Source organism: Myxine glutinosa, chromosome 10 (genome assembly GCF_964187855.1).
Source record: "Myxine glutinosa chromosome 10, kmMyxGlut1.1, whole genome shotgun sequence".
NCBI lineage: Eukaryota > Metazoa > Chordata > Myxini > Myxiniformes > Myxinidae > Myxine > Myxine glutinosa.
The window spans coordinates 61,690,596-61,714,465 of record NC_136270.1 but is presented as its reverse complement, the minus strand read 5'-3'; the positions used below and the strand labels follow the sequence as shown (position 1 = coordinate 61,714,465).

Sequence of the window (23,870 nt, the reverse complement as noted above, 5' to 3'; positions counted from 1 at the left end):
GAGACAAGCAGGCAGTACTATACCCAGTCTTATTCGAAGCTATTGAGGCCGATGTGGATGGGGAAAAGGCTGCCACCCCCACTAGGGGGCCACCCTCTATAGCGTGCCTTGTTTTATGATTATCATAGCAGCTTTGGCCAAGATAACATCTCTTCAGAGAAAGCTCGTGTCTTCAGAGGTTCCTTTAAAAAGTTTCTCACTCCTTTGAAAATGAGAACAGTGTTTCTCCCATCAAACTGTTCTTCTGCCTCATGGAAACGTTCAAACAAATTATCCTACAGCCTGGTCTTGTTGTCTAGTTTATCGATATCTCGGGTTTCACTAGTTTATTGATACCTTGGTCCTCAAGATGATTTACATAGATAGAGTGGAGTTCAGACAGCTTGAAGAGGAGAGTTTCAGGGTCTACAGCTTTCTCAATGTAGCTCGCCAGCGCTACAGACACTCGAGACGCATTCACAATCTCATTTGTCTTTTCTGGTTCCTGGTTTAAATTTCTGGTTGGACTTGTCCCCTCCATCAAAGATAAGCTGGCTATTCTGTAACTCTGTGATCATGGCCTACAGATTGGTGTCAGCATCAAATGTTGAAACTTGATGGAGATCACCTTCCTCATTCCTTTTCTCACAGAAGAAACACTTTTGAATGCTCAGTGCCTGGTGCTTGCTGGGCCTTTCATCTTCAGACTCATCTTCTTTGTTTTCATCAGCTTAGAATTGTTACATTTCAATGGCGGGTGCCAAGATGCGCAATGATTTGCTAAATCGTCAGCACTTTACTCACCCTCAAAATAGAGTTTAGTTGGGAGTGCATCAATGTCCCAGAAGTGTTGTACATTTGTCAGGAATAATGTGTAGTTATCTGTCTTATCACTAGTTATTCCAGGATTCAGCGACGGGCGTTTCAATGACTCAGATGTGACTTACAGTGACGCAAATGTAGCTCCATGTTGTGTGGTCACAAGCTGGATATACTAGTGCATATCTGTTATAATAATGTGCATAAATAGCCATTTTGAGATTAAGTTACATGCAAAATTAGCTAATATTTTATGTACCTGTCGTGTTGCAATACAATATATCTGATTCAGTGGCCTCAATAACCCATATATTGATACCAATTAGGCCTTCTTGTAGCTATATGAGATGGATCAACTCATAGACCCTGAGAAAATTCATATTTTATCATGTTTGTCAATTCAAATTCGAAGAGGGTCAAGAGGGCTCCTTGGTTGAAATTAATCAGTAACCCTTAAGGAAGTATCTTGTCTAATTTGGCACTTTTATTCACCTCGTACCGGTAATCTTGAAAAATAATGCAGGACACCTGAATATAAGACATTTGCTTTGCTAAGGGTTGCTGAGACCATCTGGTACTGTTATAATAATGGCCAGGTTAATGATAATACGCATCAATCATTGTCATCTGTATAATCCTTTCAGCCTCAATTGTTTTCTGAAACAATTAAAGTATTTCGGCCTCGCTTCCTCGATGATTGTTAGATGTACAGGTAGAAAGATTTTTTGAGAAGATATTGTTACGTTTGTGGGGGGTAGGCAATGATTACCTTATTCCAGATAGAAGTGTATAGATTGCCATGCTCTGTATGTCATGATGAAGACGAAGAAACCCCATGTATCATAAGTAGGAAATTCGTTCAGACCGGATGTCGTGTAAGCGCGTATAAGTGTCCCAACGAGAGGTGTGGGGTTATGTTAATTAGTTAGGGATTATGGGTAATAAATCCCCTGTATGTAAATGGCCTCTGTTGTTTTTCCTCTATTCCTTGCGCGCTCGGGCCCTGGACGATTCCCGGCGGGGTTCAGGAGACTCTCAGAGCTAAGTGCTTAGTTGAGAAACACACACATATTAATTTTCACCAGTTACCTGTCCCCTTTGTCTGTATATGGGTCTTTATGGGGACGTCTCATTTAGGAATCTTATTTTTATCGTGAATTCTTTGTTACCGGCATTTCTTCAATAAAGCCGGTATTTTTGTACATTTTGAATCCATGCCCGTTTAAGTTTATTATCGCAGGTTCGAAGCCGTCCGGTGGACCCGTGAAGATAGGTTCGTCATTCTCCTTTCCCACACGTGAAAAGAACACTGTCATTTTTGACTGAACGCCTCGGAGTGTAAGCTCGTTCGGCTATCTGTTTCCTCGGAGGAGTTAAATCCCTAGGAACACGACAAATGGTGTCAGTAGTGTAGGATTTGAACTCTACGGACACTCGGTGTCCGAGGGTTGCGAGATCGACACCCGCTTGGTGAAAATTGCAATCAGCATTTGGAAACTAAATTTTTAACGATTGTCTTTCTCTCATTGAGGGGGAGGCGATCGTAGTACCAGTGTGTCAAATTTTTTTTAGTCGATTGGTGTGCGAAGTGCAACATTGCCCTTTCGAAAAAATTTAAATTTTCTTTGTCTGAGGTAAAATACGCGTGAGGGGAAAAACCACTGGCCAGCATGTAATGGCGGATGTGAACGGCATGGCTGAGTGGATGGAGGATCCCGAAGAGTAGGGAAGCGACCCGGAGATAGAGGAGTTTGAGGATAGGAGCGGAACTTCCCCCGTCCCGAGCATTGGCGCACCCCCTCTCCTATGAGGGAGCCTGAGATGCCGGGAACAGACCCGATGCCCAACCCGGTCTTGGATCGATTATTAAAGGAAATGAGTGAACAATTGGGGGGGGGGGGGTCAAATTAATGCATTGAATAAAAAAAATGAATGCCCAGAGTGAACTATTGGAAAATAATATGTGGGGAATGGGTTGAACAATTAAGGGGAGATATGAAGGGAATTAGTGAGAAAATGAATGCTCAGAATGAGCGTAGTGAACGAATGGAAAATCAAAATTGATGGGTTGAAGGGGGAATTGAATGTCCAGTGACAAAATTGAAAAGTGACCAAAAAAAAAAAAGTGACAAAATTGAAGGGAGAATTGGAGGGGCAAATTGATGGATTGAAGGAACGAATGGATGGAATGGAAAACACATTTGATGAAATGGAAGGAAAAATTGAGGGAATAACACAAGACCTGGGGGAACGAATTGATAAAATAGAGGGGAAAATGGAGAGTCAAATTACAGACAGGCTGGGTGAATTCGAGGTCAAATTAGAGACGAAATTCAGGGAGATGGAGCAGGTAATGGTAGTAGAATTTGAATCAAAAAGGGAGGAATTGACATTAAAAATAGAAGAGGGCACGACCCAGGCTGTCCGAATGGGGGAAAAGTTGGAAGAGAGAATAGGGGCCACTAATATACGAATTGATAGAGTAAATGAGGACCTGGAAGGTTATCGGAGCCGTGAGGATGCCAGAATGCGGCAACAGGTAGAGGAATGGGGACTCTTCAAACAACAGGGGGGTGAATTGGCTGAGGAGGTAAAGGGGTTGGAAATCCGTGTAACAGAACAGGGGCGGGTGTTTATTGATAAAGGCCTGTGGGGGCTGCAAATGACTGACAAAAGGGAGAGTGATTTGATGCAGGAGTGACTGGATAAGGAGAGGTTGCGTGGGTCCAACAGAGTGAGGGAAGAGGTGAGTCGGTCCGTTAAGCATCTCCAGGACGAGATTAAGCTGACCCAGGGGACCCTCACCACGAGCCACATTTGGGCACCAGAGGCTCCAAAATTGAATACCCAGTTGGGGGGGGGGGGGGGTTTGGCCCTGGGCTGGATTTGGACAGAGAGGAGTCGGGAGATAGAGCCTTGGAAAAGCTGGTCCCCATAGATAATTTGGAACAGCTGCAGGGAGGGGCAGAAGAACCTGAGGAAGGAGTTGTTGGGCACGCAAGGCCAAAATTTTCAAAAGTAAATTTAAGATTAAATTTAAATTTAAATGGGAGTTTGATTTGGCACAGCCTTGGAGGGAATTGGTCCCTGGGCTGGGGAATTCGGACCAGGAGGGGTCATTTGGGATGGCCTCGTGGGAAATCGCCCTACTTGGTAATTAGGTTATGCCAGCCAGCTGGAGGGCTGTGCTGGCCAGATTAGGACATGGGGTCCGACCATGTGTGTCGTGGTATGGATTGGGCCACACGGGGTTGGTCTGGTGGAGTGTGGCATCCCTTTTCCACCGGGGCGCCGTCAGAGCGAGCGTCTCGGGCCGGCAGGGTCAACGGACCCCGGTGGGAGTTAAGACCTCCGGGGGTCCGAGGTGATTTCTCACAGGTACCTGGTATGGTATATTATGAGGAACACTAGGGGGAGGTATTGTCGGCTGCGCTTTGGTGGTGGCACCATGGACGGCCAACAAGGGCCCGATGTGGTCACCGCCCAGGCATGCGGCCTGTCAACCTCTCCCTGAGACTCTGGGACAGCCAGCATGTGGTGACCTACCATGCTGTGCTGGTCTATGGACGCGGGTAGAAACGCATGGACAGGGATGGATTATAGCCCACCGCACAACCATTGGGGCATCTGTGGAACGTGATGGTCCGAGCATGATCTTCCACAGATATTCTGTTGTGATTTGTGGACTCTCGGCTTGGGAAGAGAGTCATAGGATTAAATTGGGAAATTTGGAAAGAGCCGAGCCTATGGGGCCATGCTCGGTTGGCAGGTGTATGGAGAAGCACCCTTCTTTGGTGGAAATAGTGAAATGTGAAAAAATTGGCATGGGTAATCTGAGGGTTAGATGAAAATTTAAGGGTGAATTTTGTGAGGCCATGGTGTAAAGTAACACCTGCACAGTAACACCATTATTGATCCAGGTGAATTGGACCAAAGTGTTGGAGGCTGGGACAAAAATGGCCTAGAGTAGCAGGACACAGCCTTCAACTGGCTAGGGGGGGGGGGGGGGGGCGGCGGGGCAAATATTTGGACGTGGGATTGTGGAGATGTAGATGGGCAGTCTGCAGGTCAACGTTGTGCTATGGGTGGCCGAGGTGTGTGGACCATGTGTTCTGGGATGAGTCTCCTGGTGGAGCATGGCTGTCGGCTAGACCCTGGGCGTGGTCAAGTGTGGGTGGGCACTAGGGGCTGCATGTGTGGTCGGACTGGGGGATGATGTGGAGGTGCAGGGGACGTGGCTGTTGGGATGCCATGCACTGTGAATGTGCCACCCAGGTCTGAGGCCTTGGGAATGGCGGAGTTGGCAGCAGGTGCTCACCACATTGGCCAGCTGGGGCTAGTGGAGCCGTATTCCTCGCAGGGGGCCGAAGGATGGATGGTGGGTTCCTTATGGACACTCATGGCCCATGTTGGCGTTTTGGCTGCTCAACTTACCCGATGGTAAGTGCACGGTAGAGGGGCGGAGCTGTCGTAGCCAAGTTTAGTAGTGTAGTAAAGGTCACCGGAGGAGGCGGATCCACATACTTGCCAGTACAGAGGACAAAAGGAAATTTGGTGAAATTTGATAGGCCCTATGGGACGAATTTTGGGATTCAGTATTGTGGATGACGCCCTTGGACCCGACCAACCTGCAACTACCTGCACAACAAGGTAAGGTAAGTGCCATGATGTGACTGTCCCAGGGTTCAGTACTTGCTTTTCGAAATTGGGACATGAGTAATTTGGAATGGGGGTGGGTGAGAGTGATGGCATGACCGGTGAGAGGATTGGAGTGTGTGCCACAAAGTGTCTTTTGGCTGCATGTGGTCGGACGACAGGACGACAGCTAAAGGAGCTGTTTGGCTATCATGGGGCCACGAGTTAAAGGGGGGTAGAGGGTGAAGAAGTCGTAAGTCAGGCAACTTGTTTTTGGACTGCGGGCACCACAGCCTGAAGCGCCCCACCATCTTGCTTGTACGGTACCTTCCCGCTGCCTAATTGAGGATCACACACACATGTGTAATGACATCTATGCCATGGTCCTGCAGGGGGGGGGGGGGGGGGGGGTTGAAATAAGTGTCTTTGTTGATTATTGAAATGTGTGTGAGTGGTCATGGGATTTGTGTGAGTGAATGAGGGGAAAATCCACCGAGCCATGTCACTCACCTGTAACACCAGGACAGGGCCCGCGGAAATTTGGCTACATTGGGATGGCTCCGCAGGTAACGTTGGGTATTGTGGCATCCACAGGGGGACGTGGTCTGTAGAATGTGGTTGTACAAATGTTATTGAATTTTACAATTTTTGGATAAGTTTTGTTTAAATGAGCGGAATGTTGAGGTGTCTATATGCCAAAAGCAACTTTTAGTTTGAAATTATTTTTTCTTCCCCAGGAAAGGCTGAGCAATTGCTCTTAAACAGACAGCACAAATTTAGAAGCCATAATCTAACCTCAACAGTCAAGCATAGATCGCAAGGACGTTAACGATGCAGGTGTGTTCGAAACACCTGGACTTGTAGTTCAACACACCTGTATTATAAACACATTGCAACTATTATGTCTCGGTGGTTTATAACTATTCCCGAACCTAAATCTCCAAATAACTGCCTTTAATTCCGGATTAGGAATCCATCGCTAATCCAGAAGCAAAAATAATGATGAAAGGAATATATATATATATACCATTTCCAAGTGAGAACTGAGAATGAAAGCGTACCTGTATGTTGTTGCTGAGGCTCAGACGAGGCGGAGCGACGTGCGTTGTGGGCGGGGTCAAAGGGAGGAAGAAATATCGCGCTTGCGCAGTGCGACCCGTAAAAGTTGAGTGAGCGTGAGGGACGCGTGGCATCGGTAGTGCGTGCTCAGGTACCGGGGCCTGCGGACGCCGACGCTTCGTTGGGGCATCGTGTGGCCAAGTTCGAAGGGATGTCGGACCTGAGCGAGCTAAGCGAACAGTCCGCGTCCCAGCTGGACCTTCGTAATGACGACGAGGTGGGCGGTCCTTTACGTGCGATTTCCGTGTCTCGATGGGATTCGAACCCCGGATTAGGAAGTTTTTATTGTCATTGTACGAGCTCCATGATCGGGGATTATTACGATTGTAAACCTGATCGTCATGTCTGGATCATGTGTGGCTCAGTTACCGTAGGTGTTTACTTTGTAAGGTGATCGGGGGGTCGTTGTAATGAGCTCGCAGCGCACTTGTGTTACCAGCACGTCGATGTGTGTGACGTTCGTTCTCACCTGGTGACATTTGTTTTCCGTTTTACCCAAACCAAGCAGTGTGACTGAGTGACGAGTGACGACGGTTTTCGTTGATTGCGTGGGGGATTAAAGAGGTGCAAACACCTGGGACACGAACCCCGAGCATTATTGGAAGAGTGCACTTGGTGTCACGGCCCGCGCTTTGTTACCTTTGCGTGTTCAAACCGTTTTGTTTGTTACCGAACTTCAATTGTATTGTTAGGGTAGGAAACGAGTGCAGTACAGGTGTGACTGGACACCTTTATCTGTTCTCCCTCGGGGTGGAATAATTGTCTCGATCGGAGTTTAAACTTTATTTCTGTATTTATTTCTTTGGTTTTGAGCTTTCCTCCAGTGGGTGGTTTGGAATAAATTCGGGAAACTCCATAATTTTTCCAACTTTCTTATTTCAGTTCCCAACGTTAACACTAATACGAGTTGTCAGATGGTGACGTGGTTATCGAAGTCTAAACTGACCATGAAGCACACGACCTGTTGGAGCAGGTATTTTGAAGTCCAGCAAAATCTTTCATTCTGTGGTTTACATGTCCAGTATGTATGTGTGTATGTATGTGTGTATACATATATACCTGTTCACCAATTGTGGTGGTCCACATGTTACCTTTCTGTTCTCCATTTGCATATTTAAAGCTGATATATCTTCTTTCTCTCGGTTGTGTTCATAAGGTTGTTTTGTTGTGAATTAAAACCAAATACCTATATGTTACAATATCCTCCACGTCCAAATGTAATTGGTAAATTTGAATGCAATATTGTCAAAATTATCACCACGGGTAAAGGGATATATGGACCACCCATGGATTGCATTGTGATCACGATCTATACAATGAGATGTCTGTGTGTCGCAGTTCTGCTCAGATGGCTGAATGCATCTTCTTCAGTGATTGCCAGGGAGTGTTCGAGGCAAAAACGAAGCTTAATTTATTTTATTTTATATTATTTTTGTTTTATGTAGCTCTATGAAAGGTAATATTAAATGATTCCCAACCCCATACCTTAGTGGGTGAAAGGTAGTGTTTTGGGTCCCCACAAAAAAATTAAAAACTTGAACTGCCACTTTAGAACTGCTGGCAGTGATGACCAGGTACCACAAGACGTCCCGCTTTGATACAACCCCCTTTCATCGGATGCGTGTGACACATCACGCCCCCTTTATAAAAATGAATTCAGTATTTGATTCAAAAAATATATGAGGGGTCTCCGTGGTCTTTGGGGTCCTCGTTATTTTTTTAGATCTAAGGAGTCCTCTGGTACTTCATGGTATTTAAGGGTCCTTGTGGTCTTAAAGGTTCTTCAAAGGTCTAAGGGGTCTCAGCAGTCCAAATGGTCAAAAGGTACATTGCGATAGTACGTAATTGATAGATATACTGAAAAGTCACATGACTGGAGAAGATAATGTCGAGCTTCTTCTTCAAACAAGAAAGATTCTGGCTGCTAGACCGTGCGACCGATCATGTTGCAATTTTAAACGCATTTCCCTTGACGACTACTTCATAATTTTGAAGTTTCACCGTCAATGGATGGAGTGGTTCAAGATAATAATAAAAAAAAGAAGATTTTCGTTCAACCCAATGTCTGCCAAACCATGTGACCTATTAATTAATTGTGTGTGTGTGTCTGTATCTGTGTGTCTGTGTGTGTGTGTGTGTGTGTGTGTGTGTCTGTCTGTCTGTCTGTCTGTGTCTGTACTGTCTGTCTGTCTGTACTGTCTGTCTGTTTGTCTTCTGTCTGTCTGTCTACTGTCTGTCTGTCTACTGTCTGTCTGTCTACTGTCTGTCTGTCTACTGTCTGTCTGTCTACTGTCTGTCTACTGTGTGTCTCTGTCTACTGTGTGTCTCTGTCTACTGTGTGTGTCTGTCTACTGTGTGTGTCTCTGTCTACTGTGTGTCTCTGTCTACTGTGTGTCTCTGTCTACTGTGTGTCTCTGTCTACTGTGTGTCTCTGTCTACTGTGTGTCTCTGTCTACTGTGTGTCTCTGTCTACTGTGTGTCTCTGTCTACTGTGTGTGTCTCTGTCTACTGTGTGTCTCTGTCTACTGTGTGTCTCTGTCTACTGTGTGTCTCTGTCTACTGTGTGTCTCTGTCTACTGTGTGTCTCTGTCTACTGTGTGTCTCTGTCTACTGTGTGTGTCTGTCTACTGTGTGTCTCTGTCTACTGTGTGTGTCTGTCTACTGTCTACTGTCTACTTGTTCTGGATGAGCTTCTTTTTTTTTTTTTAAGGTATATTCTTCCCAAAAAAATAATAGCTGCCAAACCATGTGATCTATGACGTCATGGCTGGAGGCACCTTTTTTTAGTCATGGATAGACAATCATGGCTGTTAAGTTTCACCTCAATTTGTTTAGCCATTTCAGAGAAGTCTGTTTTGTGGTTTTTAAGGGTCTTGTGTGGAAATAAATAAATAAATGGCTGCCAAATCACGTGACCAATGATGTCATCAATTTAATTAACCCATACGAGTTTGCATAGATCATGCTCAAGAAATTTCGTACTGATCGGATCAAGTGTTGTACTTGTCGAATTATGACGTCATTATGACCTATGACATCATTAACATGTTATTGCCCATGGGGAGTACTTTACAATGAGACGTGTTTCAATTTTTTCCATTATCGGTTTTGGAGATGTAGAGGTGCAAAATCTTTCTTTCCCCAAGATGGCGCCCATACCACGTGACCTATGACATCATAATTACCATCAAAAATTCTCCAGGAGAGGTGCGCTTATTGTGTAAATTTTGTCAATCAGACCAACAGTGACAGAGAAAATGAATTTCAAGGTGATTAAACAGCAAAATCCCGGCGGAAGAATAATATAATTAATCCGAGCAGAATCTACCGGGTACCACAGCCTGAAAGGCCTGAAAGGCACGTGGTCTCCGAAAAACAATTGGATTTCTTCCAAATGTCAACGGGATTAGATAGAACAGCATCGGACAATGCTGGGTACTCCATGTATGTAGTTTGACGATAGATGTCTCCACCTATATCCCTGGAGTGCATGTGGGAAACATTTTGAACTTCATGCTCGAATTTTTTTTAAATTTCTGGTTGATGGAATCTGGTGAGCAGAATGATTGTGTTGTAAATCTGGTGCTCATCTCACTACGTCCTTATGGCCTTAAAGGAACAATGGGTCTTCTTTAAAAATGTATCAGTTGCCTTGTGTTGATGGTGGTGGGGGCAGATGGGAGTCATGTTCCCTAGTCCGTGAGGCTTGAAATTGACACTCCATGCAGTTTTTGTCGGTCTGATTACCACCTCGTTTTTGAAGGAAGTGTGTGTACGTGCTTTCTATTTTGTGTACACGTGTCTGTTGTCTGCAAGAGTAATGAAGATGCTTGAAAGTGTCTGATATGCATTCCCTTGAGTAGTAAAATATCTTCAATAGACAAGCGGCAGCTGCAGGGGGGGGGGGGTGCAGGGGGTGCGAATCTGCTGAACTGTTGGACCAGGGAAGAACACACGGAACTGCAGAAACTTCCAAGAAGCACGAAATGCCTTTTCTGACGATCAATTTTTAAAAATTTCCTGGGGGGGGGACGGGGGACCCCCAGACCCCCAGACCCCTAGACCCCCTTACCCCCTTTATCCCTCCCCCCCAGCATTATAGTTTCATGCACCCCCCCTGTCTTGAAATTCCTGGATCCGCCCCTGAGCTGTTCCACCTTGATCTGTGAAAACCTGCCTACACTGTAGGGATAGATTGGGCAAAGGAATAAAATATAAAATTTGGACAAATTCCCACATTTGCCCCTGAGAATAGTAAAGGTTTTGGGCATACACATGAAACGTTGAAGAAGTGTGGGCGGTGTATCTGTCTTGGGGTTGACCTCTTCCACTACAGTGTCAATGGAGATATTTTAAGGGTGGTATAACGGGCACGAGGCAGATGCCTGGTGCTCTTGGCGAGACCGTTCTGTCTGCGTCACCACCTTTTTGGGTATGCTGGCACTACGCCAGGCTTCAAGTTTGTACATAAGTGGAATGAAATAATAAATCTTGTGTTGATGGTCGTTTGAACCGATTGTTTCTTAAACTTTCCAAGGAATGAAGATTGTTTGGTGTTGAAGGCAACCTCTTTGTGTTAACTCTTCTCGCTTGCCGTTTATAACCTAGTTGTTGATTCTCCAAATTCCATCGAGTAATGACTAACTCTTGTTACCTCCACCACATGAGGTAGCCGGAGGTTGTTTTCACCTATGTTTATCTGTTTGTCTTTTTGTCTGTGCAGGATATCTCAAAGTTGTGGACCGATTCGTACAAAATTTGGTGTGCAGGTCGGGTGTGTGAGAAGTACGAAATGATTTGATTTTGGTGAAGATCTAGATACTGCAATATAAATGATTCTTCACCATTGATTGGGCCAAAAACGATATATAGTGTAGCACTGTATCCGAGTTGTGGACGTGTTAGTTAGGTGACGAGAACAAGCTGATTAGATTTTGGTTCGGATCCGGCCTATCGGTCGGATACAAAACAAACTGTTCAGCCTGGTGGAGGTTTGCGCTCCACCGAGTGCGTTCTAGTTCTGAACTGTATTTTATACTTTGTTTTGTACCGTACCATTTTTAAAGACCCATCTGCACACAAAGGACTGTTACTGATCCCAATGTTTTTAATGCCTTGGGTATCGATAGGCCAGGTAGAGTATGCTCCAAAGGACCACGAAAGCTTGTTGATGGAGTGTCCTCATTTTGGTGCAGGTAGACTGAAAGGCCTTTGAAAGTTTGATTTGGTGTCGTCGTATTTCCTTTTGTTACAAAGGATGATGTTGCATTCCATGATGGTCCGTACTCGTGTGACAGTAACGTAGACCTTCCCTTTCTCTTGGAATACTGCTCGCCGATGATTGATCCCCGGTTTGTTCGGGAAGTGAATAAGGGTTCTTTGCGGATCATATCTGAACACTAGAACCTTTATTTGCTTCACACGTGCCATCTGTGGCCCTGCTCAACAGTTCAACATGAATTACAATGAGTTTCTTCATACACCAAGGCCATCTCCTCTCAAAGGTGCATGAGGACATTTATTTTGTCTTTTTGGGCACATGTTCTCTGGACTGTACCATGTCTTCAAACCAATGGTTTACCATGTAGGATTCAGTTTTCAAACCTAAGGTATTGAAGTGTGAATGGTTACACGATAACCTGTGGTATATGACGATGACTATATTTTGCATGGAGAATGTTATCGGTATTCCAACGGAATGGTCACCGAGTCGAGCTGAAGCAGTAGCACGACACGTATTCCTGTCTCCCACTATTTATGCTTCGAGCTCACTTGGATAAATCTTTTTAAGGCCCTGAGCTAGTTATCAGCCGTGAGACTTAAGACCGGCCATAGGTGGACCCTCAACCTTGAGTCATGGTAAAATACTTCCTGGAGTGCTGCAGGTACAGTATCGATAGAAAAGGCTCACGGCATTTACATTCGATGGAAATTGGGTCTTTTGTTCAGTTGTACAGATGATATTTTGACAAAACTAGTTGGAAATATTGGTTAGGCAACAAGAACAAACCGATTTGATTTAACTTCAGGTCCAGAACCAGATCTGGCCTATCGCGACCAGAGGGATACAAAACTTGAACTGTTCAGCCTGGTGGAGGTATGTGCTCTACCTAGTACCGATCTAGGTTGTCTGCATTGTACAAATGTTTGTGTATTGAAGAATTGTTCAACTCTTTAAGAAAATATGTAGGTATTAAAAAAAAAGTGCCGTTTAACTGGTTCCCTGTTGTAGAATGTCGAAGCAGATGTTCTTGAGCAGAGTGCAAGGCCTTTGCCGACACACTGCCATGTTTACTGAAGTTGTGTATTGCTCTTTTTAAACGGATTTGTCTTGGGAGGTTTTATAAACATTTTTTGAAGACAAAGACATGGAAACTGCGGTTCACCCTTGAGGTTTTGAATGACAAACCTAGGAAAGACTGGAAAATGCATTTTGAATATGTGTCTCGATGATCCTCTGTTTCGGGGGATGTGTGTCCTGCCAGCGTTCGGTGGCATTATGTTGGTCCCTCTTGATTTCTGGTCCTGAACAGGTGCTTCATATGGAAATGCAATTTTTGTGTTGAGAGATTTTGGGGCCTAGCTTTGCTCTTATTTTTCTCTATTGCTATTAGCAGAGCACCCACTCTACGGGGCAATCAAATCGGCTTGTTCCAAGCATGCAACACATTCCACTAACATCCAGTTGTGTTCAAAGCAGTTTAGCAGGTATTTGTATTGGTTTATTGGAAGAGGCAGGGTGAGGCCTAGCGTTGAAGTCAGTTAGGGCCTTGTGGAAATGAGGGGAAAAAAGGTATCGATAAAGAACAAAGGAGAAAGGAAGAAGAGTACATTAAAATGTGATGGGTGCTTAATGTGGGCCATATCAGGAACAGAGGAGGCAGAGGGTACTCACTGTTGTAAGAAATGTTGAGGAAATGGCCCACTTGACGATTGTTGTTACTAGGTTGAAGGAACGGATAGATAATTTGCCTGTAAGTACCAGAATATGCGAAATTTGTAGAGAATAGTTAGTTATGGTTGTGGAGTGAGGTTTCTGAGGAGATTGGCAATGGTGGAGGTGTAGCGGTAGAGATGGCTCGGAATGAGGTCTGGGAGACGTTTTTGTGGGTGATGAGACTATTAAACAAGTAGATTGTTCATTCTGCAGGAAAGATGGTAGACATGGAGTTGTGTGCAGTTTTAATCACCACATCTCAGGAAGGTCATTGCTGCCATAGAGTTCGTGCAGGGCTACAAGATTGTTTCTGGGCCTAGCTAGACTTGGCTGTGAGGAGTTGCTGAAGGAGACTGGGCTTTATACGTAGTGTGTTCAAAAAGTATCCGACCTTTATTTTTCGTGCGTAAAAAAAAGAAGCTAGGGAGGCGTTGATTGGTGCACGTATGTAGGCGATCCTAATGCGCACGCGTGAATTTTTTCCCACCTGCAGAAGCTGTCATTCGACGGCAGACCGCCGATGAGTGAGGACATGTAAGTGAGCGCCGTCGGATTTTCGTTTTTGACAAAATGACGGAAAAACTTTAACAACGCTACTGCATCAAATTTTGTGTTTTTTGGCCTCGGGGATGTTGGATGCTTCCATTGTGATGACTGCAACTTGGTTTCTGGGTCGTACCCATAAACCCAGGACTCATCGCCAGTGATCACTGTGTTGAGGAAGCTGGGATCGCTGTTCACAGTCTCCAGCATGTCCTGTGCGATCTCCAAACGGAGTTGCTTCTGCTCAATCGTTAGCAGCTTTGGTACGAACTTCGCTGAGATTCTCCTGAAGCCCAAATCCTCCTTCATAATGGAATGAACGGTGTTGAATCTTGCGGATCGTTTCCACTTGGGAATCGCCAAGCTTTACACAAAATTTGATGCAGTAGCGTTGTTCAAGTTTTTCCATCATTTTGTCAAAAACGAAAATCCGACGGCGCTCGATTACATGTCCTCGCTCATCGGCGGTCTGCCGTCGAATGACAGCTTCTGCAGGTGGGAAAAAATTCACGCGTGCGCATTAGGATCGCCTACATACGTGCACCAATCAACGCCTCCCTAGCTTCTTTTTTTTTTACGCACGAAAAATGAAGGTCGGATACTTTTTGAACACAGTAGTACATTAGAAAGGAGATGGTTATGAGAGGATACGATAGAGATGTTTAAGAAAATGAAGTGTATAGACAAAATAAGTGCAGAATAATTATTCAACACAGAAGACAGTGATAAGACCAGGGGCTATAGCTGGAGACCGAAGACTATAGTAAGATGGGTCTTTCACTCAGAGTAGTTAATACATGAAATGGTCTCCCTGGAAAGGCAGTAGCAGCAGAAACGGTAGATACATTTAAATTGGAATTGGACAGGTACCTGGGAGTATTGGGATATTGACAGCACTTTTGGGTAGCCCGAGTACAGCTGTGGGTCTCAAGAAGTGGTTTGTGCTCTATGTTGTTTCTCACACAAGAACTGCCTTTGCCCACTCCTCACCCATTTCCTCCCTCCCTACCCCCACCCCCCAGAACCCCACCTCTCACCCTCCCCCCCCCCAAAAAACACAAAAAAAAACATTTTTCTTTTTTTGTACAAGTTGATGTGGCACAGGCATTATGGGCCAAATGGGCTCCCCCTGCATCTAATTTCCTTGTGTGTATCCCCTTATTTGGGTGGTATATAGGCAACAGATCGCTGCATTTATCACCACCAAAAAGAAAAAATAATAACCTGCGTTACATATATGAAGCAAACGTGTACTGCTTGTGTGCATTTTATCATATGGTGTGGTTATATAGCTCGGATGATTCCAATAATTGCATCCACCTTCACCCCAAAGAAAGATTACCAAGATGAGTGAAATTTCATTTTTTAAAAAATTCATTGAATCAAACAAAACCTAAAAATGCACAACTTCAGGGTGTCCTCAATAATCCCCGAAAGTTTCAGCTTCCTTGGTCAAATCCTCTGAGGGGTGGATGATATACATAGTCACATGAAAAAGTAAGTACACCCCATGTAAAGTTTTGACTTTTTCAACATATTTCAACATACAGCTATTTGATCTTCATTTCAACAATATTGATAGATAAAGGTGATATAATATAACAAATATCATGAAACATTTACATTTTGTAGTCCATTGTATAATATAAATAAACATAAATGCAAAGTTCGCATATGGAAAAAGTAAGTACACCCTTGGCTCCAACAGGTGGTATTGCCCCCTTTGGCAGAAACAACCTCAAGTAGGCGTTTCTTATAACTGTCTACCAGTCTCTGACATCGACTGGGAGAAATTTTTGCCCACTCCTCCATGCAGAATTCTTTCAGCTGTGCGATGTTTGAGGGGTTTCTTGCATGCACAGCTCATTTCAAATCCCCCCACAACATCTCGATGGGATTTAGATCCGGGCTTTGACTTCGCCATTCCAGAACCCTCCATTTCTTTCTTTTCAGCCATTCCTTGGTGGATTTACTGGTATGTTTAGGGTCATTGTCATGTTGCAAGGTCCACCTTGGGTTAAGCTTCAACTTTCCGACAGATGGCCTCACATTATCCTCAAGCACCCTCTGGTACAATGAAGAATTCATAGTGTATTCTATGATGGTGAGCTGCCCAGGCCCTGATGCAGCAACGCTGCCCCAAAACCATATTTCCTCCACCATGCTTTACAGTTGGTATCAGGTTCTTGTGGTCAAATGCTGTATTTGGTTTTCGCCAAACATGTCTTCTGGTACTGTGGCCAAATAGCTGTACCTTTGACTCATCTGTCCAGAGCACATTGTTCCAGAAGTGCTGGTCTTTGCCTAGGTGTTCATTGGCAAACTTTAGTCTTGCCCTGATGTTCTTTCTGGACAGCAAAGGTTTCTTCCTGGCACACCTCCCATGTAGATAAAATTTGTGCAGCCTCTTTCTGATGGTAGACTCGTGCACTTTGACATCAACAGTGGCAAGAGCTACCTGTAGGTCCCGTGATGACATTCTGGGGTTCTTAGACTTCTTTCAGCATCTTGCGGTCTGCTCTCGGGCTGAACTTGCTGGGGCGGCCTGGCCTGAACAAGTTAGCAGTTGTTTGGAATCTTCTCCACTAGTAGATGATCTTCTGGACACTCGAATGATTGATTTCAAGTTGTTTGGAGATCTTTTTAAATCCCTTCCCAGACTCGTAGGCATCTATAACCTCCTTTCTGAAGGCCTCGGAGAGCTCTTTTGATCCAGGCATGGTGACGCCGCACACCAACAACAAAGACCAAACCAAACTAAATGTCTGAGGTTTAAATAAGACAGATTCCTCCAAGATCCTCTCTAATGATGTTCTAATCATTTGCACCTGAGCTGGTGCACCTGATTCTAATTTTAGGTATTTGAAGTAGTGATAAATGTAGGGGTGTACTTACTTTTTCCACATGCGAAATTTGCATTTATGTTTATTTAAATTATACAATGGACTACAAAATGTAAATGTTTCATGATATTTGTTATATTATATTAAAGCGCGGTGTTACGCGCGCTACTTGTAAGCAAGGAGGAAGCGGACAATGCGGCAATTTGTAAGTGTTTATTTCAAGAGCTCACTGTAACACTGAGCTGCTCAGGGCTGCGCGCCCCGTGTATATCGTGAGGCCACGCCTCTCCCCCTGGCGTGGCCCACCCCCACTTGGTGTGCGGGGTGATGTCACCACGTCAGTGCTTTCGTGTCTGCCACAATATCACCTTTATCTATCAATATTGTTGAAATGAAGATTAAATAGCTGTATGTTGAAATATGTTGAAAAAGTCAAAACTTTGCATGGGGTGTACTTACTTTTTCATGTGACTGTGCATACATAGTCACGTACGTGGTCGATGAAAACCAGCATTGGACGGATAGCCGAACAGTTAACTCCGGGGCAGCAGTTCGAAACTCTGCGGTATATTTTTAGCGCGCGTGGGACGGCAAGGAACTGAGGTCTTACCTTTATGGACGGCCGCCACGGGGTTTATTCCTCGAACCCACAAACAGATATGAGACGAGGAAAAGTCACAATACAACAAATGAAATGCAACAATAAAGATTTAATGAAAGTAAATGTAATACAATGAAAATGAAAGGTGAGGTATCCGAATTCTACAGCTAATATCCGAATTTGAGACGTCTCCATTCAGACACACAAAACCAACAAGGGAAATATAAAATAAAATAAAATAATTTTCTTTGTTGCTTATCTCGGCCGACACTCAGCTCTGGTCTACGAGGCTGTTGAGTGATGACTGCAGCACCAGGCGGCCCAAAGCTGCTTGCGCAGGAAACACACAGGATGGCACAAAGTCACTCTCCGCCTCACCACAAACGTGAGGCAATCCATGTGGCCAGTCCTCTTCCGCTCTTGGTCTCCCTCAAACGCAACGCGGCTCCCAAAAGTTCTCCTCACGACCACACACCAGCCAGAAACAGGCGTGCCACCCGAGAGACCAACAGTTCCAACCAAAGCTCTGATGGCTTTCCTCACGAGCAAAAATGCGACTGCTCGCGCCCAGAACCAGAACGAGAGAGAGAAATGGAGTCTTCCTCTTTACTCTGATCGAACCTTTCAGCTATCTGACGTCATATGACCAATCATGCATTTTGGGGGTGGGGCCTCCCGGCCCTCTTAACCGCCCACCGATTCTCCGCCTCTACTGGGCGGAGCCTTTTTCCTTAGACGGTTGGTGGGGTGGGGTTCACTTTCCGAACGGGGTGACATTCGGCACTGTCTGCATTATCTCGGTTGTCGTAGTTTAATGGAACACTCGTTTGCATGGCTGGCCGAGGGAATGTAAAAACATAAGGAAAAATCACAGGAGGCAAGTACATACTGGGAATTATCCGTAAGCCTTATTTAACTAACACAAAACAACCCTCCGTGTGGTGACACGTAAACAACCTTAAGCTCACAGGTTCCCTGCTTATTAGTCCCATACAGGTGTACACCGGAGGGTACTATAGGTTTGCACGCCGTCCCTCCGTCTCAGTCTGTCTGTCTGTCCGTCAGTCCGTCACGCAAAGACGGACTGACGGACGATGTTCTTCATCAATGATCTCTCCGACTCTGGAAAATCCTCTCTATCTCTTTGCTGATGACTCCACTATCTGCCGCTCCATTCCTCATCCCTCAGATCGGCAGTCTGCAGCCTCCTCACTCTCTGCAGACCTGGAAAAAATCACAGACTGGTCAAACAAGTGGAACATGTCTTTCAATCCTGACAAATCGCACACTCTTACAATGTCTCTCCGAAAGGACCGACTGGAAAACCCTCCCATCTACTTTCTCAACAATCCTCTCCAAGAAGTTCTGTCACTCAAGCTTTTGGGTCTCACTATCTGCCATGATCTTTCTTGGGAAAACCACATTTCCAAGCTGGCCTCGAAAGCCAGTCGCTGACTGGGCATCCTCCTTCGTGCGAAGTCCTTCCTTGGCACACCTGAGCTCCTCACCACATACAAGGCTTTCATCCACAGCTCAATGGAATACTGTTCCCCCCTCTGGGCTGGTGCTCCTGCCTCACACCTATCTCGGCTTCACGCTGTTGAAACCAAAGCTTTCAGAATCATTGGAATCTCCTGCGATGAAGTTAACTCCGAGGGCCTTTCACTCACTCACCGCAGGCAGGTTGGTGGTCTTTCTGTCTTCTACCGACTCCTCTCCGGCCTTGCTCACCCAGCTCTCTCTGTGCTCTGTCCCCCCCAATATTCCTTCAGGTCGCACAAGATCTGCGTGCAACCCTCTTATGGTTAAACTGCCAAAATCTAAGCTCTCTGCTCACCTTCACTTTCATTCCCCTTTTCTCCCACCTCTGGAACAAACTCCCCCACTCCCTTCAATCCCACCCCTCCCTCCAGGTCTTTAAAACAGCTGTTCACCACCATCTCTTATCTTCCCCCATCCAAAACCTTGATCTTTTCTACCCCCACTAATTCACCCCAGATACTTTTTTTTTTTTTTTGAAATTCCAACTTTTTTCCTGGAAGTCCTAGCAGTGTGCATGTGTTTTATACCTCCCACCTCTGCCCCCCCCCCCCACCTTCCCATGCCTCCTCCCCCCAATCCCTCTCCCTCCCATAGATCTCCCGATGTCCCTGTTCTCTTCTGTTGTACTTATGTGCTTCCCTCTCTCTCCCCATCTTGTCTCCCGCTCCCTTTGTTATATGTATTTTGTGTACGTTTTTTTTTTTTTGTGATTTATGTTGGCTCTTCCACGAGCCTCGATCTCGTATACAAAAATGTTTTTTAAAATAATTGTTAGGGTTACACCTAGCCACGTTGTAACCCGAATTAATTTTGCACTCCCAGATGTCTCATGTTAATGTCATGGCTCATCGCGCTCTCAAAACTCGCACAAGCACTTGCTGAAGAAGATCCGTTTGGCCATCTCAGAAAAATGGCGACAGACACACAAGCATCTGTCTTGTTGCATTTATTTTAAGAAATAGGATCAGAATTTTTCCATAATGCGAAAATGTATTTGCTTCGTGAGAATGTGTAGGTGTCGTCATAAAAGGTGATTGTGAAGGATTGCTGTTTTGATAAACAAATGAAATGTGTGTATTTGTTGGCACCGAGGCCTCCACGCATCAAAGCGGAGCTGGGGAAAGTGTGAGACCAATGCTTTTTCCAGGCTAGTTGCTTTGGAATGATTAAAAAATTTTGTGACCGTTTGCATTCTGAATTTGTTTTGTACTCCTCAAAATGATTTCAAGATGGATGTTGCTTTCAGTTTAATGTTTTTTTTTGTTGCTGTCCTTTTCTTTGGCTGCGTTGTCCCAGAATGTTTGCCGTGTAATCGATGGAGTGCAGCATGAGCGTCCAAACCACCACGTGAAACCCGACCTTTGAAGTCTAACCAAAGCCAATGTAACGACTTCATCAAAAGGAATGAATAATGTTGGAGAAGACAACCCATGACATGCACGTCCCTGTTTTGTTGCCTTCATCTCGATGCTTCAACCTCACAGCAGTTGCCATGTCTTGGCACGACGTGCACGCTATGTAGCTTTAAGCATTTTGAATCGTCACCAAAAATATTCTGGCAAGATTGGTCTTGCTAATGCCAGATTGAGAGGGTTGATGGTTGTTGCATTTGGATCTGAGTGGTGCCCCCCAATAAACACTGGTGTTTGTACTTTAACTGCATGGTTGTGGTTATTTTGCTTCCTCTTTCATTGCAACGTAGATTGTTCACCATTTGTAAGTTAGATGCTTGTCATATGTCAAAAATGACACATGCTACTTCCTCCCATGATGCTCGGCATTTAAAAAGGATAGAGCACGGACAGGCCACCATAAGTGCAGGCCTAATGGGCCCAATTGGCCGCCTCTTGCGTTGAAGATCTTTGGAAGTGATCTCGTATAAAAAGGTGTCGTCCGATATTTGTACAGATTAGGGTTGTGGTGGTTTCGTCCTGCGACCTTGTCCACCTGGTGGTTGACTCTCTGATAATGTCCTTAAATTTTTTTTTGGAACTTAGGAGTTCAAATGTTTCAAATGTGCATTTTATAAAATTAAACTCCGTAACTTAATTCTCCATTTGCAAATTACTAAGGATAATGGACCCTGGAGCATGATGACGTCACTAATTGTGGATTGTGGGAAATTCTGTGATTAACAGGAGCTGGAACTATCATTTCTATCTCTTGAAATGTAGTATCTGATCACGTGACATTTCTCACCTTGAATACACAGTGCCCTTCATAAGTATTGGAACAGTGAGGTCAAATTTGTTATTGTTTTTAAATTCAGGCCCCCCCTCCCCATTTTAGGTAAGTGCAAGTATTGGAACAGGTGAACTGAAAGTAAATTAAAGCAGTATGTAGTACAATATTTGGTTGCATATCCCTTGCATGCAATAACTGTGTTGAGCGTGTGATCCAGTGACGTCACCAAACTCTTGGTATCTTCCTTTGAGATGCTTTGCCAAGCCTTTACTGCAGCCATTTTCAGTTGTTGATTGTTTTGGAGGGAGGGGGGGGGGGGGCTATTACTTTAGTCTCCTCTTCAGAAAGTGAAATGCATGCTCCATTGGATTTAAATCGGGAGATTGACTTGGCCTATCAGAGACAAAATGTTTCTGTACATTCCGAATTCCTTCTACTGCTGCCATCATTAGTTACATCATCAATAAAGATTGAAATCTCCACGCTTGGCTGGCGGACTTCCTCTCTAGTCGTAGTCAACGTGTGGCCCTGAATGGGTTTCTCTCATCTCCTCTTCCTGTTCAGGCTGGAGTTCCCCAAGGCAGTGTTCTTGGCCCTGTGCTTTTTCTGGTCTTCATCAATGATCTCTCTGACACTCTTGAAAATCCTCTCTATCGCTTTGCTGATGACTCCACTCTTTGCCGCTCCATTCCTCATCCCTCAGATCGGCAGTCTGCAGCCTCCTCACTCTCTGCAGACCTGGACAAAATCAGACTGGTCAAACAAGTGGAACATGTCTTTCAATCCTGACAAATCTCACACTCTTACGATGTCTCTCCGAAAAGACCGACTGGACAACCCTCCCATCCACTTTCTGAATAATCCTCTCCAAGAAGTTCTGTCACTCAAGCTTTTGGGTCTCACTATCTGCCATGATCTTTCCTGGGAAAACCACATTTCAAATCTGGCCTCCAAAGCCAGTCGCCGACTGGGCAGCCTCCGTCGTGCGAAGTCCTTCCTTGGCACACCTGAGCTCCTCGCCACATACAAGGCTTTCATCCACAGCTCAATGGAATACTGCTCTCCCCTCTGGGCTGGTGCTCCTGTCTCACACCTAGCTTGTCTTCACGCTGTTGAAACCAAAGCGTTTAGAATCATTGGAATCTCCGGCGATGAAGCTAACTCCGAGGGCCTTTCACTTACTCACCGCAGGCAGGTTGGTGGTCTTTCCGTCTTCTACCGACTCCTCTCCGGCCTTGCTCCCCCAGCTCTCTCTGGGCTCTGTCCCCCAAATATTCCTACAGGTTGCACAAGATCTGCCTGCAACCCTCTTATGGTGAAACTGCCAAAATCAAGACTCCATTCACATTCACCCTTTCATTCCCCTTTTCTCCCACCTCTGGAGCAAACTCCCTCACTCTCTTCAATCCCACTTCTCCCTCCAGGTCTTTAAAACAGCTGTTCACCACCATCTCTTATCTTCCCCCATCCAAAACCTTGATCTTTTCTACCCCCGCTAATTTCACCCCAAATCCACTTTTTTGAAATACCAACTTCTTTCCTGGAAGTCCTTGGTGTCTTTGTGTTTTTTACTTCTCCCACCCCCCCCCCCCCCCTTCCCATGCCTCCTCCCCCCAAGCCCTCTCCCTCCCACACATTCCCGATGTCCCTCACAAATGTTGTGTTTATGTGCTTCCCCTTCTCTCCCCATCTTGTCTACCGCTCCCCTTTTTATATACTTTGTTTGTTTGTCTGTTTGATTTGCTTGTGTGATAAATGTTAGCTCTTTCACGAGCCTCGATTCTGTATACAAAAAAAGAAAGAAAAAAAAGAAGATGAGTGAGCCCGTTCCAGAGGCAGCCATGCAAGCCCAAGCCATGACACTACCACCACCATGCTTTACAGTTGAGGTGGTATGATTTAGATCATATGCAGTCCCACACTTTCACCTTTTGCTTTGGCAAAGGTTTATCTTTGTCTCATCTGTCCATAAATAACTTTGTTCCAGAACTTTACTGGCTCAACTCTGTACTTGGCAAATTCTGATCTGGCCTTGCTATTTTTGGTACAAATGAGAGGTTTACATCTTGTGGTGTAGCCTTTGTAATTCTGCTGTCAGTCTTCTGTGAACATTAGATTGTGATGCTTTCACCCCTGAACTCTGGAGGGTTTTGCTTCATAGCTCTTTTTCTGTTGTCAACTGCAGTTGTTTTCCTACCTGCCCATTGCCGATTGCTTAGTAAACTACCTAGTGGTTTTTTTCTTTTTTCAAGATATTCCTAATTGTTCCAGCTCTCTCTGGGCTCTGTCCCCCAAATATTCCTACAGGTCGCACAAGATCTGACTGCAACCCTCTTATGGTTAAACTGCCAAAATCAAGACTCTCTGCTCACCTTCACTCCTTCATTCCTCTTTTCTCCCGCCTCTGTAACAAACTCCCTCACTCTCTTCAATCCCACTCCACCCTCCAGGTCTTTAAAACAGCTGTTCACCACCATCTCTTATCTTCCCCATCCAAAACCTTGATCTTTTCTACCCCTGCTAATTTCACCCCAAATCCACTTTTTTGAAATACCAACTTCTGTCCTGGAAGTCCTTGGTGTCCTTGGTGTCCTTGTGTTTTATACTTCTCCCACCCCCTTCAACAACAAGCCATCTCCCTCCCACACATCTCCCTGCTCTCAAATGT

At 45.1% G+C, this 23,870-nt stretch overlaps 2 protein-coding genes across 3 annotated transcripts in view; one reads left to right on the top strand and one right to left on the bottom strand.

Annotated features, from left to right (window-relative positions):
• LOC137434158 (ras-related protein Rab-27A) overlaps window positions 1–6,766 on the bottom strand; it is a 53,160-nt gene extending 46,394 nt beyond the window's left edge. Inside the window, exon 1 of the mRNA XM_078785716.1 lies at window positions 6,495–6,766. The gene's annotated coding sequence lies outside the window, so the exon portion shown is untranslated. The remainder of the gene's footprint in view (window positions 1–6,494) is intronic.
• Window positions 6,557–23,870, top strand: part of LOC137434157 (E3 ubiquitin-protein ligase TRIM36) — a 40,283-nt gene continuing 22,969 nt past the window's right edge. The window contains exon 1 of one of the 2 annotated variants that reach the window (XM_068126877.2): window positions 6,557–6,769. In XM_068126877.2, the coding sequence (XP_067982978.2) occupies window positions 6,704–6,769 (66 nt within the window). In that variant the 5' untranslated portion in view covers window positions 6,557–6,703. The remainder of the gene's footprint in view (window positions 6,770–23,870) is intronic. The other variant, XM_068126878.2, reaches the window with a different exon arrangement.